General features: G+C 43.2%; 2 protein-coding genes across 2 annotated transcripts in view; both read left to right on the top strand.

The window, feature by feature from the left end:
• The first annotated feature begins 417 nt into the window (after window positions 1-417).
• spdl1 (spindle apparatus coiled-coil protein 1) lies at window positions 418-14,395 on the top strand. The gene is made up of 14 exons (XM_039813616.1): window positions 418-546; window positions 1,676-1,879; window positions 2,336-2,512; window positions 3,837-4,055; window positions 4,624-4,758; window positions 6,885-6,983; window positions 8,757-8,867; window positions 8,958-9,098; window positions 9,237-9,343; window positions 10,756-10,876; window positions 11,086-11,152; window positions 11,235-11,390; window positions 11,482-11,551; window positions 13,947-14,395. The coding sequence occupies exons 2-14, from the start codon at window positions 1,718-1,720 to the stop codon at window positions 14,083-14,085; spliced, it is 1,704 nt and encodes a 567-aa protein (XP_039669550.1). The 5' UTR covers window positions 418-546; window positions 1,676-1,717; the 3' UTR covers window positions 14,086-14,395.
• Window positions 14,396-15,314: 919 nt separating this feature from the next.
• sil1 (SIL1 nucleotide exchange factor) overlaps window positions 15,315-17,389 on the top strand; it is a 7,216-nt gene continuing 5,141 nt past the window's right edge. Inside the window, exons 1-4 of the mRNA XM_039814421.1 lie at window positions 15,315-15,446; window positions 15,798-15,901; window positions 16,508-16,637; window positions 17,217-17,322. Coding sequence (XP_039670355.1) covers window positions 15,803-15,901; window positions 16,508-16,637; window positions 17,217-17,322 — 335 coding nt within the window. The 5' untranslated portion in view covers window positions 15,315-15,446; window positions 15,798-15,802. The remainder of the gene's footprint in view (window positions 15,447-15,797; window positions 15,902-16,507; window positions 16,638-17,216; window positions 17,323-17,389) is intronic.

The raw sequence follows: 17,389 nt of genomic DNA, 5'->3' as shown, positions 1-17,389 counted from the left end.
TAAAACGTGTCACACTCGAGGCCTGGGCCAAATCCGGCCCCTCGCAAGTTTTGATCCGGCCCACATATCAATTTAGGTTCACAATAGATTTTGGCCCGCCTAGTTGTGCGCAGAAACCAAAAAGACAGGTCATTATTTTCAAACTGTAATTATGTGACTCTCAAAGCAGATTTGGGCAATTTGCCGAATTTGAGACCTAAGCAGAGAGTTATATTAAGACTGAGACAGGTTGCTTTAAAAAATTTAATCTTTGTTTTGCTTGATTTGCAAAACTTTATGATGGCTAAGGAACTTTTTTTTGGGGCTTTATGTCGACAAAACTAAGTGAGAAAGCTATATGAGACATGAAGCCATTCATCATCGGAAATTATACTGTCTATGGAAATTACCATAGACTGTTAAAGAAAATTACAGCCTGTGGCTCAACTGCTCCTGCCTGGCCAATCAGGACCAACTCTCGTTGGGCTAGCCTGTCGCGATAGTTCACGGAGTTGCTTGCTGGATATTCAAACGGGTGGCGGTTTGACCTGATTGACGACTGACAAGGTAACGTTAACTAAAATGTTTGTTATTCTCGTCATATTGTCCATTGTATAGCCATTGCCGATATAAATTAATTTGCTGCTGTTTTAGAGTTACTTATAATGACACTTCTCGAGTGGACAAGCGCCATCGTTGTGGACATGGTTAACGTTAGATAACGTTAGCTAGCTAAGCTAAATATGGATACCAAATATGGTATAGCAGTTTAGTGTCCCAAATTCCCCATACAATGTCCTTAATTATACACCTAATAAATCACCTAAACTAACCCTAACCAACTTTAAACAAAGTCTACCTTCTCTAATCATTGAGACACAATGATGAAAATATACCCTAAATATTTCATCAACATAAATCCTCCGTTGTCTGTCTGTTTCGCCGATTTCTAACGTAGCTAACTTTAGCTAGATCAGTTGGTGACAGTTTGTGTGTTGTTGTTTTTTGCTTCAGAAGAACAGTTGACGTTACCCTGTAACGTTACGTTATTTAACGTTACTTGGACACAAAGACAACAGACTTTTGGAGCTCAGTGTTACATTCAAGATGAAATCATGAATTAAACAATCATGTACCCACCACATAAACGCATACACTAGATGTGTCCTAATGTGGTGACATCCTGTTGTTGAGGTTGTAACTTATAGTGAATATGTAACGTGACGGTCTTTGTAAGTGCGTTTTTATACTGCAGTGTTAGCTAGCTAGTATTCTCAACAGAGACAGTAACGTTGTGTTCTAACTCTGGTACATCCAAGGAGCTGCAATGACCCTGTCAATTGAACCAATAAAATAAACGTTAGCTACACAAATGCATGTGTAACTAAAGCTTCAGTGTATCAGGTGTAACGCAAAATTATTGGACTTGTTCTAGTGTTGTCTAGACCTACTCTATCTGTAAAGTGTCTTGAGATAACTATTGTTATGATTTGATACTATAAATAAAATGTAATTAATTTGATAAAAACGCTTCAGCATCTGTGTGGCGCAGACGACCTGCACATAAGAAACGATGACGGGCGCTGATAATTTCCAAAAAATAAAATGTTTCAGTGAGTTGACCAATTGACTAATGAATGACAAATTAAAACACACCACACTTAAAGAATAGATATGTAATAATATCTCTCCATAGGCATAGAAACAACATACAGAAGGTTTTCCAAAAGCTTTCCAGATGGCAGCAGAAGAGGAGATCCAGCGCCTGAGGACCCAGCTGAGGGAGAAGGAAGAGCTGATCCATCAGGCGGCCCAGGCGGGTTTGGATGTCCTCAACCACCAGACGGAACTGCAGAGCCAACTACACGAGCAGAGAGTGGAGATGACCAACGCGCTGGAGGTATGGCACTGCACTCAAGAGGCTTGGCTGACCCACATATTACCGTAGCCATGCATTGCTTTGACCTTTTATGTTTCCAGGTCTGTGAACATTCTGCCACTCCCCCAGTGCAGACCTCACTGTTACTACTGTTAGGGCTAACTCCCGCTGGCTTATAAATGTGACTAATGTAGATGTAGATTGACGTAAAAGTTGCATCAAATCTGCCCTGGTTGTTCACACTGTGGCTGCATTGAAAAAAATCTGACCTGGGTCTGATTCAGGACCACATATGGAAGTGGTCTAAATCTGATTTGAAAAAAATTTGATCTGGGCAAGAGTGTTCACACTACTTCTGAAGAAGTCTGACCTAGTCGCTTGACCCAAAACAAAAATCAGATTTGGGTCACTTTTGCCTGCAGTCTTAGAGCCCTGACTCTGACTCTGACTCTGTCTGTGTTTGTGTCTGTGTCAAAGGCCCTGGAGCAAGACAAGTATTCCCTTCAAAAGGAAGTGGAGTTAAAGAGCCGGATGCTGGAGTCGCTGCGGTCGGACTACGACTGTGTGAAGAAGCAGCACAGACAGCAGCTGGAGGACCAACAAGTGAATCTGGAGAGGAGCCACAGCACAGTGCTCCGTGAGCTCAACAACAAGGTACAGCATCAGGAGGTGCAGCACAGATGTTACTGCTCAACACAACAGAGCCATCGTTAGTATTATCAGTGTGCTTTTCCTGCTGTGACTTGCACCTTCCATCAAACACTCCTTTTATTCATCCGGTGTTTCTCAATGCCCAATGCTGCACTGCATTACCCGCCCTCTATGAAGGAATGAATGAAGGAATGTAAACATGGATTGTACTGCAGTAGTGTCCTATTTTATAAGTGTGTGCGTTCTCCACGTCATTTTGTATCACAGTCAATAAGAGATTGTAAACAGTTACTGTGGAATATAATGAAGGCGTAATATGTTACATCTTTGTAGTGTTGCTACAGTATAGGATGCTGCCGTAGGCACACAGCAAGCATTAATCCCGCTTTATTGATCAGAAGGGCACAAACATGACACCCAGTGAAGCTCTTTGTCTGCTGGATGTGAAATCCATAAACGCAGCGTTGAGTAACACAAATGCCGCTGTGACTTCTCTAAGACAGGGCCAGTGGGCCACACCTAAAAATTTAATAATACAGCTTGTGGCTCTGAAGTAGAGTGGTCGCCCCTCAACCACAAGATTGGTGGTTTGATCCCAGGCTCAAAGTGTCCCTGAGCCAGACACTGAACCCCAAGTTACTCCCGGATGCTGTATGTAGTTGTCCACTGCTCCTAATGCTTGGGTTGGGTTAAATACAGTAATTCAATTTCACTACATTGAACTGTCAAATTGTATGTGACGATTTAAGAATTAAGTTTTCTTTCGGTTTAATTGTTTTGTCTATGGGAATACTATTAAAAAAAACGGTAGTAGTCCTTCCCATCCCCTTAGAAATGAACACCTAACGCCTAACTGCGTGTCAATCACTGCTCATGCACACACATTCATTCTCCCTTGTGGGGGGGACGGGCTTAGGAGACCGTTTGGGTTTTTAGCGGAAAGGGGGGAGGTACTGAGAAGTTGTCGATGTTCACAATTATTGGCAAGGCCTGGATCTTCACAATCCTACCTACAGCACCTTTAAATGGAATGGGGAGAAAATAGTAACTTTAATGAATTAAATCGTCCCTCAGTGTACAAGGTTTTTTTCCTGCCAAATGTTCCAAAGCACATTTTGTCATTGAAGTGGTGGGATCCAGAAGAGAGAGAAAATTTTTTTGTGTGTGTGTGTATGTGTGTGTGTGTGTGTGTGTGTGTGTGTGTGTGTGTGTGTGTGTGTGTGTGTGTGTGTGTGTGTGTGTGTGTGTGTGTGTGTGTGAGATCAGTGCAACATATGGAAGAGTCCATCCAGTAATGCTCCAGGTGTCTTCCTGTGTGCGCTCCCAGGTGATGAGTTTGCAGGCAGCTCTGGAGGAGTCCCAGCTGAACGAGAAACAGCTGCAACACAAACTGGAGCTGCAGACTGAGATGCTGAACAACAAGATGGAGGAGCTGCGAGCTCTGAACGAACACACCCAGAGCTCCATGACGTCCGAGGTGATGGAGGTGCAGATGAAGATCATGGATCTGGAGAACATTAAGGTGAGGGGGGCGGAGCTAAACACAGTGTGCTCTCTTGTACAGCTACTGCTATTCATTGAGAATGTCATCTTAATAGCCTACCTAATCTGCTGCGGCTTCTTTCCCAGCCTGATCTCAGCGTTGGGGCTGCACAATCAATTGTTTCTTCATCCTCATCGCAATATCTACTTGTGCAACAAACGTAAACATCACAAAAGACTCTCAGGGATTTTTGAGTCAGTGAAAAGACCGTATCAGTAGAAAACTGCACTTTCAAATGGATGTATCATCCCGTTCACTTCAATTTGTAAACCTTTTTTTAAAATTGAACAATCAGTTTTATTTTAGCAGCAGAACATTTTAACATTGTCTATTTATCACAAATAATATTGTTATTGAAATATTCACCAACTCTCTTGCATATTTTCCTGATATGGTGCAGCCCTGGTGTCCAGTATCAGCTGCAGCTGTATGAGTAATGTGTGCGTGTGTGTGCGCGTGTGTGTGTGTGTGTGTGTGTGTGTGTGTGTGTGTGTGTGTGTGTGTGTGTGTGTGTGTGTGTGTGTGTGTGTGTGTGTGTGTGTGTGTGTGTGCATGTGTGTACTGGGGGCAGACGCTGCAGGAGTGTCGGTACAGAGAGCAGCAGCTGGAGCTGAGCAGCAGCAGCCTGCAGCGCCGCCTGCAGCAAATCACAGAGGAGAAAGAGGAGCGAGAGAAAGAGGCCGTTTCCTGCTTTAATGCGTTGGAGGTAAACATCATCAGCTTTGGTCCGTGTTGTGCTTGTGTGCGCATTTACTGTATATGCTTTTGGTAGTCAAGTTTGATCAACACAGGCCATTGAAACTGTTAAATTCTTCATGTATAAAGTGATGTTGAACCTTGGTACGTCTCTGGATTCTCGGAAAAGAAAACCTTTAGGACAAGAGCAGCTTTACTTTGTCACAGCATAAAGCTCTCTAGCAAACTCCATAACAATATTAATACATTCAAACTGGAATCTCACCAGAAGTGGCTCTATTCTGAGGGAAGTTTTCCTGCCCCTTCTTAGATCTGTTTTAAGAAACCACAGGATAGATTAGTGCCAAGCCATCTCTCTGCCAGTAATAAAACAGTTGGCTTCATTGACCGTTGGAGATTTACAAATGTGCTCATTTGATGGAATTATTTAGAATACGAGGATGCATTGCTACGTGAAATGACTAAGGGCACGTAAACCCACTGTCTGCACCTCTCTTTGTCCCCATGTCTCTGTGTCTGTCAGAGATGTTCACAAGTCATATTTTGGAAGTTCAAGTCGAGTCTCAGGTCTTTGAGCTAGAGTCCAAGTCAAGTCTTTGAGGGGCAAGGTCAAGTCTCTGGCCATCTGATCCGTCCCTAACACTGTATTGTTAAATCTTATGAATTCAAAGCATGTCCTGTAGCTACCATCCATACAGTACAGTATCAAAATCAGTTAGGATAACTTGATGGGGTCTACTGCAATGCAATCTGAAGAAACACAAATTAAGAACTCTGTTTCAGTTTCATAACTGTATTTTTCAACATTTTGGTATGGGAAATTATTTTGCTTGCCACTAATAAAATCTGCATACAACTGTCATGTGTAGTGTTCTGGTGGGGGAATACCTAAAGTAATACTAAACATAGGGCTGGGGGATATGCAGAAAATCAAATATCACAATATTTTTGACCAAATACCTCGATATCGATACCGCAACGACATTGTAGTGTTGACTATTGCTGCTTTCACAAAATATCTACATAATGAGAATTTTGATAAATAATCATTAGTAATGTGGATATAATGACTAAGTGGGTAAAGGCAAATAATAGAACAGTTACAACAGGCTGGTAAGTTCAGAAAATTATATAACTTTACTGTAATGCAGCCTTTAAAACCAGGAAAAGACAACACCTATGCCATATTACGATATCAGGATATCCAAAATCTAAGACGATATCTAGTCTCATATCACGATATCGATATAATATCGATATATTGCCCAGCTCTAACTAAACATTTCTATCATGTTTTTCTTTTCTAAAATAAAATGTGGACACTGCAGCCAAGAATGGATGTGAACTTGTGACGGGAAAAATATCACGTATGCTTTAATGGAGCTAGCTTAATTTAGTTACATCCAGAACTTACATTGGGTCTCCAATTTAGGACATTGTATAGTCTAATCTTATGCTACTTAACACATCCCCCAAGTCCTCGGACCTGGTGAAATAATAACCTAAGTCTGTCACATCATATGGATACAACTATAAAGATACAGTTTGCCTGTTCCCAGCATTAGCACAGCACTTTGCGATGGTTAGCTTGTTACCTGTGACGATATATGCTAAATTTAACGTATCTTTCACATTAGCAGGTGACTGACCTATCTGGGTGTGTTTTGAGATACCTGATGAAGTTCGACGTTACTGATCCGGCATCATTTATCTTGGTGCCACACACCTTGCATGTAGCTGTTCGCTTACTGCCACTGTTTACAAAGTTATTGAAAGCAAAACTAATGACAAAACGCACAACTCCTGGAGGACTTGGTGTTGCCAAAGTTAATGCATTTTTTGATATGCGAGTGCGCGCACATAGCGAAGGGTGGGGACATGCAGCTCATCATATGTTTCCCAAACGTATATGCGCCAATAAAAGAAAATAGAAATACCTGAATAAATTTAGATTTAAAAAGCAATAATTGCATGAAAACAGGCTGTTGACAAGTCTTAAAGCTCGAGTCCGAGTCAAGTCCGAAGTCTTTTGGGTCAAGTCGCAAGTCAAGTCTGAAGTCAGCTGTTTGTGCGACTCTCCATCTCTGGTGTCTGTGTATGCTCATTCCTTATGTCTTTGCATCTCTGTCTCCACAGAAATCTCGTGGGGAGAACCGGGACCTCCAGATCCAGTTGGACCAGGTTCTACAGCAGGCCCAGGATCCCAACAGCAAAGGGAACTCTCTGTTTGCTGAGGTAAAACCCAACCTGTGCTGCAAACAAACAGCAAAAAAGGCTCTGTCTTTGCTGACATAGAAAACCAAATTAGAGTCAACTGTTCTACTCAGCCTCAATAATTTTCTGTACATACAAACTAGTCGTGAATCGTGTAGATCCGAGACCCAGTGCTAATATGGCACCGGTGACTTAACGACCGTTGGCTACCAGACCGAATTGCAACGCGGATTTCGGTGCCACTGAAATGCCTGCGCTTCTCTCTGATGCTCCGAAAACGGAGGTTAGAGGCAACCTAAAACATCGCCGCATGTCACGCTAGTTAACACTACACTTGGCAGCAGGTAACGTTAGAATATCGTTAGCTGTTGTTGCTTTTGCAACCTTATTAGCGCGGCGGAGAATACTTATGGACTGGAAATCGTCTACACCGCCAAAAGCTGCCACTTGGCTTTCTGATGTTATGATGTTTTTAAAAATAGAAAAAATCAAGTACTTTCTTAAAGGATCAACCAAAAAATTTTACAAGAATTGGGGCCCTTTACTGGCTTACTTTGAAGGACTTACTGCACTTCCCTCTTAGTAAGGGCTAAGAATTGTAGAGCATAATGATCACACTATTTGTTACCATGAGTGATAGTTTTTTATTTTTTACTTTTTTTATTTATTTATTTATTTTAGTTGTTGTTGTTGTTGTTGTTGTTGTTGTTGTTGTTATTATTATTATTATTACTTCTACTTTCATTTTCATGTTTCTATTTTCCTTCTCTTGTTTTTATTTGTTTTTCCTTATCCTCTTCTCCTCGGCATAAGGGTTTTGTTGTGGGTGGGATGGGGTTAACAGAAAGATGTCTTTTATAATTGACACTGTATTAATGCATTGAATTTTGTGCATTCTATCTTTTCTAAAACAATAAAAACCCTTGTAAAAAAAAAAAGAATATCGTTAGCTAGCAGCTGGAGTAAACATGGTTAAAATGCTGACAACGGTGTAAAAGTTTGTCTGTATTTCACTGTAGAGGAACGTATGACAGTGTGCAGCTGCTTGGGGGGGAAGGGGGGGGGGGGTGTATCATGTGTCACCTTTTTCAGCCCTTCAGAGTTTGCAGGTATGTCTGTAACTCCATGTTATACAGCTGAGAACAGCAGTACAAGCTAAACTAATTTAGTTTGAGAGTTTAAATGAAATGCCAAGTCAGAGTACACACACATACATCCTTAGGGGTGGAACGGTATACAGAAGTCACGGTTCGGTTCATACCTCGGTTCAGACTTCACGGTTCGGTACGAGTTCGGTACAGTGAAGCGAAAAGCAAATAAAAAAAGCAGAAGGCATTTTTTTTTTTTTTCTTCTCATTTTTACAACGCCGACACACAGTCCTGGTCTTATCCAACCCCTCTCTCGCCTGTACTACTGTAACTGACTGGGCTCTTAAAGAGGCCGGAGGGTCCTCTAGCTCCTGTGGGTCGCCATAATCGTCCTTAGTGCTGCTATCCCTGACTCACTCACTGGACCGTCGACCTTACAAAAAACTGCATACATAGGCGGAGCTCGGCTACATAGGCAGCACGCCAATCAGCTAAGGCTAAGGCGCGGGCTACAGATTAGGTGTCCCTAAAGAACCCGCGTATCTAACATTAGTTCCGCATTACATGAATTAAGTTTTATTTATTTTTATACCGTGTATTCTGTGTAAATTCATGCACCGAACCGTGATGCCGGTACCGTTTCGGTTCAATACGAATACATGGACCGTTCCACCCCTAACATCCACATGTTTTTTGGTATTGCAGTTGGAGGATAAGCGTGCTGAGATGGAGAGACAGCTCATCAGTATGAAGGTCCAGTATGTGTCCCTGCAGAAACAGTACGCCTTCAGCAAACAGCATCTGCAGCGTATGAAGGTACTGTACCGTGTGTTGCCTAGGCTGTAAACGTGCACCGTTGTCTGCTCGGAACCTGGACGACAGCGTTGACGTGCATGTGTTGTGCAGGTCCAGATAGCCACTCTGATGCAGCTGCAGGGCTCCAGGGCTGACCCTGCTCAGCTGGAGAGGCTCCAGTCCATGCTGTCGGAGAAAAACGGAGACATCCAAAATCTGATGACTAAGCTGCAGAGGCTGGAGAAGATGGAGGTGAGTCTTACATATCAACAGGATAAACAAGAAATGTCAAATCTCAGGAGGATAAAACAATGATCCTTTTGATTTGCATTTGGCTCAACATGAAGTGGGGAAGAAACAGAATTGAATTGTTGACGTGTGCGTGTGCAGATGGTGCTGAAGGCTCAGCCAGCTAACCCTGCTCCAGCACAAAGCGCTGACGGCCAAGACGAGACCTACTACACTGACCTGCTGAAGATGAAGCTCAACAACTCTGTGTGAGTGTAACAAGACACATCTGTTCTCACTGTCCCTCCTCACAACGCTTTGTTTAACTGTAATGTAGCAGAAATCCAAAGCTACCTAAACCATTTGACGCTTTAAGCCCCTGTAGTCTGCTATATTAGCATCTTTCATAAATTGTCACACACAAGAAGAAGGCAGAGACAGACAACACATGTGAGACAGCGAGCCAAGCAGAGAAGTAGTGTACACAGAGGTGATGGGACAAACTAAACTATACAGTGTCACTGGTTTCCACACATATTCATTCATCAGGAAGCTCCATTCCTTTTAAGCTATATCTAGTATAGAAACTTCTCCAGTCAAACGATTCTTCATTCCATCCTTTATGGACTCAGATCTAGAAAAAAAAAAAGACTATTTGTCTGGTTTTGCTGGCAGCCAATCACAGCAAGCGTTCTTTGATTTAATGTGACGTGTGATTGGTTGGTGACAACTGCAGCAGCTACAGCCCTTACACAGTCTGTGGAGAGGTGGGGTCCAGCGTCATGTATGTGACTGAGTTGGCAGTTCAGCGTGCCAAGATGCCGCCAAAGCGTTCAAAAGTATGGCGATACAGTACTACCTGGCTGTGGCGTCTGGGGAAAAATAAATGCATAAAATGTGGAAGGATTATTTCATATGAAGTGCTCTGTTGGTGTCATTAGGGTACAGGTACTGCATACCTAGCCCTAATCAGCAGGCCCTTGTTTATTAGGTGATGCTTCTTTAACTGGTTAGGCAAGTAATATATAAAAAAATATATACAGTTGAAAATTTGGTACACTTATTCAATCTCATAATTAGGGTTGGGTATCGTTTTTTTTTGGTTCGGTGCTAATCGATATTTAAAACGGTTCGGTAAGTACCTGAATCGGTATCAAAATAAAAAAAAAAAAAAAAAAAAGGGTAGTAAACAGTAGATGTTATTAAGGACATGGTCAAATAAAATTAATATAATAATAATATAAAAAAAATTATTCACAGTAAATTGCTGTGAACCCCATATGGGAAAAATTATTTATGTGAATACCACGGGTATTAAAATACTTGTGTGTCACCATATAAATACTTAATAAATTCGACAACGGCAGCTGTTGAAGCAGACTGTTACATCCGCTGTTGAATCCTCCACAGTGAATACAACACTTTAACTGTTAGTTAGTGTAAATTTTAGGTTTTAATCAGTTAGTAAAGTAGGCTAATAATGTAGGTGTAGTGTAAAGTCAACAAAAGGCACCAATTCTTATTGGTTACTACGTTTAGTCGGCACGGTCCCTATTGGCACAGAGTTGTACCCAACCCTACTCATAATTCACCATAGAAAATCAAAAAAGATCAGCAAAATCCAGAGACTTGCAGTTTTTCTTGGGTTCAGTCTGTGTCTGTGTCTGTGTGTGTGTCTTAGTAAGGATGCAGAGCGTCTGGGAGATGAGCTTTCCCTTCAGAGGATGAAATCTTTGTCGGAGAGTCAGAGAGCTTTAGAGCTGGAGAGGAAACTCTTCTCCTCTGAGCGGCTGCTCAAACAGGTGAGAGCTCTGAGCGCCATCCATGGTGTTGGCACCCAGGGGAATTTTGTTCAAATACTACACACACAATGATCTAAAACTCAACCTCTGACAGATGGGGCCGGTAGTAACACACATCCATTCAGCTGTAGTTGGCGATTGTGTTAACGCTTCACAACAGGCGCACTGTGTACTGAGTGTGAGTGTATGTGTTCGGCTCCCTGCTGCAGACTCAGAGTGACAAGATCAAACTGCAGCTGCGGGTAGAGGAACTGCAGCACAAGTACGAACCCAAAGGTGAGTGGAGTACGACGTGGGCCATGGTGTGCCTCCGCTGTCTCTCCCTGTGTGCCCCTAACATTGCCATGGTTGTCTCTAGAGGCCAAGAAACACGTGGCGCACATAAGAAGGAAAGAGAAGCTTCCTGTTGACGTGGTACCCTCCTCTGAAGAAACCCCGCCTGACAAGGGAGGGCAGGTTGTTGCCGTGGAGATGACTGCAGACCCTGAAGCGGATCCTGTGAGCACCGCACGAGGTCAGCTGCCACACACACGCACGCACGCACGCACATAGACACAGCAGAGTGTTCAATACTCAGCTGTTATCATTTTGGGTTGTGTGTTCAGAGCCGGAGCCGCGGCCGGCCAAGCGTGTGAAGATCAGCGAAGAAGAGGCTGCTGTGATCCCCCCCCACAGGTCAGTATGTCTGTGATTTTCCCCCTCAGGTCAGTATAGAGACAGAGCACGTCATACTCTGAAAGCCACGCCCACCGGGTGTGGGGGGGTGGTTTCGGGGAACAACTCCCCACTCTCAATTTACTTGTATTGCGTAAAGGCGCCTTCTCTTCAATTCCGTCTGCTAGCAAACAACAGAAACGTGTCTAAAAGCTGCTGTGTGGTTATATTTACTACCAACAATGTAAAGAACCCAGAACTTAAATGTCTATAAGCAGCTGACCCCAAAAACTGAGCTTTTTATGACAAATATGGATACAGATGTGAGCAATCAGCAGAAAGAATGGGGAGACCGTGGGACACCTCTGAACGCAGCTTACAGCAACATTTTGAACGCTGCGCAAGTTCAATATCTCAATGTCAGTTTTAGGCTAACTATGTATCAGTAAGTTAAGCTAACACTACATAACGTAAGCTTAGTGTCCCACAGTCTCTCAATTCTCTCTGCTGATTCCTCACGTCTGTATCCACTTTTGTCTTCATAAAAGCTCCGTTTTTGGGATCGGAAGACCGAAGCAGACGGAATTAACGTGGAGGCACCTTCACACAGTACAAGTCAATGCAGAGCGGAGAGTTGTTTTCCCAGGCTTTGTTCTGTGCTGCTGGTGCTGGGTCCGTTGGAGACACCAGTGAGGACATCTCGTCTCTCTTCGTGGACATGAGTTCATGATGCGTCCGGCTGCTCTGTAGAAGAACACATTGGGGTTTAGTGTGGTTGTTTTGTCCAGGCATACTTCCAACACAAAGAAAACCAAGACTTTACAGTTGGACACAGAGAGCCCCAGAGATGCTGGCTGCTCCCCCACATGTAGCCACAGTTTCTGTGGCCTCACAGCAATGATTCTTCATCCTGGATATTTCTCTCATTGGAATTCTCGTCGTTAAGAGTTCCTGAAGATGCACCGTTAAAGCATTATTGACTAAAACAGCACTAGATTCCTGGTATGCTACTTGCATTTGCAGCTCCTGAGAAATGTAAACTCATTCCTGCCATCTAGTGGCTCTTCTTTTTGTTGTTTGTTCCCAATCGACTGGTGAAATAAGGTGTTACATTTTAAACACATTATAAAGGTGACTTTATGGCTTGCCTGATATCAGATAGAATAGTTGACTCTGTGGACCCAGGCAGCCGTATGGCCTTAGTGTGGCTTATTAACACTTTATTATTGAATCATGTTATTTAATAACAACCAACCTAAGCTGCGTGACATTAAAGTGCTGGTTCGGAATAATTCACCCTAGGGTCCTTTGCACCATGACCTCGAGCCAAACACCCCCCCAGAAGCTTTTTTCACCTGGGTCTAACATTGGGGGAGTTAGCTAGAGTAGCGTTATCAGCTGAATAGCTTAGCGCAGGGGCTAATGGACCCACGTTTGTATCTTGTAAGTTACCCCACTAATAATGCCCGAAATGATGCCAAACGTCTACAAGTAGTACAAATAGGTTATGCTCTCATAAAACAATGGATTGGAAAGTTTGTAAGTACACCAGAAGTTTGTGACACTTGCACTCTCTTCAGCTCTCTGTTGCTGCTGCTGCTACCTGCAGTTGAGCGAGTGCTTAGGGCCGGTCTACAAATTACTACACGAAAGAGTTACAACAAAAATATTTATTAATTCAATGATTAAATAAGGTAATGTCTCCAAACTTACCTCAATTATTACTTGTCTCCTGCTAGTTATACTACAGCACTTACTTTAAAAAAATAATTAAATTAATAAATATTTTTGTTGCATCTCTTCGGTGTTATAGTTTGTAGATGTCCCTAAGCACTCGTCTTACGCAGCAACAACAACAGCCGCAGAGAGCAGAAGCCAGCAGGCAAGTGTTATTTACGCAAACTTCTGGTGTACAAACTTTCCAATCCATTGTTTTGTAGAGCATAACCTATTTGTACTACTTGTAGACGTTTGGCATCATTTCGGGCATTATTAGTGGGGTAACTACGAGATTCTAGGGTCCGTTAGCCTGCGCTAAGCTATTCAGCTGATAACGCTTACTCTACGCTAACTCTCCCAATGTTAGACCCAGTTGAAAAAAGCTTCTGGGGGGGTGTTTGGCTCGAGGTCATGGTGCAAAGGACCCTAGGGTGAATTACTCTGAACCATCACTTTAATTTACAGGTTCTATAAGCTGTATGAAGGGAGTTGTGAATCTGAAAAGAAACAACTAAACTCTGGAAGTTTTATTTTTTATGGCATGAAATGACATATTTGGTGTGCACAGAGCAATAGAAACACTTTGTAAATCCCTGCTGTATACTGCTATAGATTCCTACTGTAGAGTCAAACTAAAAAGAGACCAATGACCAACAGGGATGTTGAGTGATTGTGTGTGTTGGGATTGTGTCCTCAGCGAGGAGAACCTGGAGCAGAACCTGGAGGAGAATCAGCAGAAGCAGAGAGAGGAGAGAAGAAAGAAGCCACGTGGAACAGTGGAGGTGATCCATGTGAGCTCCAACAGCAGCATGGAGAACCAGTGTGCTCAGCAGTAGTGTGTGTGTGTGTGTGTGTGTGTGTGTGTGTGTGTGTGTGTGTGTGTGTGTGTGTGTGTGTGTGTGTGTGTGTGTGTGTGTGTGTGTGTGTGTGTGTGTGTGTGTGTGTGTGTGTGTGTGTGTGTGTGTGTGTGTGTGTGTGTGTGTGTGTGTCGGGCCCTGAACGACTGGGAGAACATTATCTTAACGTTTAATTTGAATGATTAACTTTACATTTAAGTACACAATAGAGACCCTAAAGAAGAGTCAATGTGTCTGAGAAATGTGAATAAATATGTCCGCTGTAAATAAAGGATTTAGTTTTTATTGAGGCTGTGGCCCAGCTCTGTGCTGCTCCAGTAACCCGTCCATGTCAGAGCTGCAGGTGCATTTCATATTGAGACTAGAAGAACCTTCAGACCATGTGGAGACACGGCAGGCACAGCTGATGAGTCAACATATATCATATATGTCTGTTAACCTCTCTCATCGACATAATAGATACTACAACCTATCAGGGTAAATCATAAGACATCTCAGCACTGGACATGTTTTGGAAAAAGATTTAAAAAGTAAACAATCTAGTCTCCATTTAGAGAGACTGCCTCCTCCGTCACAGGAAGGAAACTAATGTGTGTGCTGACCTGTGTCTGGTGTATCTCACTTATTATGCTCATTTTCAGGTTCATAATTGTATTTGGAGGTTATATCAGAAAAGGTTTATATGGTTTAATTTTGAGCTGTCTGTTTTAGCTACAGAGTGAGGCATCACGCTTCTATTCCATCTTTTTTGGGAGTCGCACATGCGCAGTAGCTAGATAAGGACTACTACCTAGTCAGAAGCATAGACTGTATAATACACAGTCTGGTCAGAAGCAGAGTTTGAGGTTCTCTTAATACATCCATGGTTTGAGGGCATGCCATGCTAGCAGCTAGGCGAGCATTATAACGTGTGTTACAAAGTGACGCATGTTCGTCACGGAAGTAAAGGCTGGACTACAATAGAGCTGTTTGGAGCAGTTTGTGAACAGTGTTTTCTGTTGGACATGGTAAGTCCCTTTGGGGTGGACTTCGGGCTTTTCCACTTTGTAAACCTATAACGTGCACAAAAAAAGCTATAGAACACAAAATGAAAATGGAAAAAGCCAAAAAGCATAATATGAGCAATATGTCTAAAGAGCCAGATGGGATATTATACATATTATGTTATGTTGTGTTGTTACCACGCCGAACCAGCTGGTGGCAGTGGTGCTCCCTTTTGTTGAAGAAGAAGAAGAGCGACGTGGACCAATGGGAGCTGAGTGAGGTGCCAGCAGCCTTCAGGTGAACCGTCCAGCCTGGGAGGACTCCGAGCTTCTGTCCTCATCCGCTCAACAGTTGAGGTAATGCGGACCTGAAGGGGACATCACATCCCGTTACCGGCAGCTCGCCGCCGTTAGAACTCTTATCAGTCCGGGAGGGTCCTCTCACATGGGCTAAACTCAGTTCAACATCTGGCCTCTTTAAGAATCCATTTGACACCTGCTGACTTGGTGCTCGTACATGTAGCTGTCACGTAGAGCACAGCAGGAGCCAATGCTAACACAACGAGTCAAATGAAAGTAACAAATATATTATAATAATAATATATTATAGTGTCATCGTGTACCTTTTGGCCGTGCAGAACAGGGCGACACTAGAACAGAGCATTAGTGAATGGGGCCTGGTGAGAGCTGTGTCTCTGTGTGTTTCAGTCCCCATGCAGCTGATGTCCAGCAGGGCCGGAGGATCGGCTCTCCTGCTGCTGCTGCTGCTGCTGCTGCGCTGCTGTCACATAGCCAGCACCCGCGGACACAAGGTGAGTTCTACTGCATTCTGTCCTTGTTCATGTCCTACACAGATAGGGTCCTACTACAGGTCCTCACGTTTAGAGTGGGGTTGGGGACAGAGCATGCAACAAGGTGGCCTTAACAGCCACTGGAAGGTGTTCTCTATGTGTAGTCCAACTTTAATATCCATGAGACAAAGCCATCAGTGGGACCTGAATCATCAGCAGCCAGCCATGAAACATATTCAGAAAGTCTTCCTGAGGTACACTGACTTCCCTGATCACACACAGACACAGAACAAGACTTTGCCTTTGTCTTGACTCTTTGTAACTGTGATTATGAGATACAGTACGTAGTAGTATTTCCAAAACTGAGAAAGAAGTTAGATCTTCTTTATGCTGATCCAAGACCATAAGAGGGAAGGTGCAACAGTCCTAGAAAGTAATATCCAGGCGTGCGTAATGGATAGTTTTATTAAAAGCAAATGTTCTTCTAGAAAGCTGTGCACCAAATATACAGGTGTGTGTGTGTGTGTGTGTGTGTGTGTGTGTGTGTGTGTGTGTGTGTGTGTGTGTGTGTGTGTGTGTGTGTGTGTGTGTGTGTGTGTGTGTGTGTGTGTGTGTGTGTGTGTGTAGTCTGACTCTGCCTTAGCTGTGATGGAGAATACAGGAGGAGGTGATGAAGAGGAGGAGGTGACAGTGGAGGAAGATGAAGGAGATTTAGAGGTGGTCCAACCTACTGGGGAGTGGCAGACTCTGCAGCCAGGTAGGGCTGGGCAATATGTCAATATTATATTGATATCCATATATTGGACTAGATATCGTCTTAGATTTTGGTTATTGGTAGTATGACACAAGTGTTGTCTTTTCCTGGTTTTAAAGGCTGCATTACAGTAAAGTGATGTCATTTTCTGAACTCGCCAGACTGTTCTAGCTGTTCTTTTATTTGCCTTTACCCACTCATTCTTTATATCCACATTACTGATGATTATCTATCTAAACTCTCATTGTGTTAATATTTTGTAAAAGCACCAACAGTCAACCCTACAATATCGCCACAATATCGACATCGACCCTTCAATATCCCTGCAATATTGACATATTTGGTCAAGAATATCGTGATATGTGATTTTTCTCCATGTGGCCCAGCCATGCAGCCAGGTATACTGTACTGGAGGTGTTCTGTGTAGAAGCTGCAGGGTTCAGCACAGTGCTCAGTGCACGCCTGCCTATTAGGTTGCCTTTATAAAGTTTGACTGTTCAAATGCACACTGTGTGTACCAGTACAGTCCTCACTCCATGAAGGACAAACGTATAATGTGTGTGTGTGTGTGTGTGTGTGTAGGCCAGGCAGTGCCAGCAGGTTCCCATGTGAGGCTGAATCTGCAGACAGGTCAGAGGGAGGTCCGACTGGGAGAAGAGCAGCTAAAATACTGGACCCAGGAACACAGGTTGGACTCTCCTCTTTAACACTTTGAAGAAGCAGCGGTGACCACAGTCTGAATCTCCTCTCAGCAG

Source organism: Perca fluviatilis, chromosome 10, assembly GCF_010015445.1.
Source record: "Perca fluviatilis chromosome 10, GENO_Pfluv_1.0, whole genome shotgun sequence".
In the NCBI taxonomy this organism is placed as follows: domain Eukaryota; kingdom Metazoa; phylum Chordata; class Actinopteri; order Perciformes; family Percidae; genus Perca; species Perca fluviatilis.
Note: the sequence above shows the minus strand (reverse complement) of the source record. Positions and strands in the feature narration are given on the sequence as shown.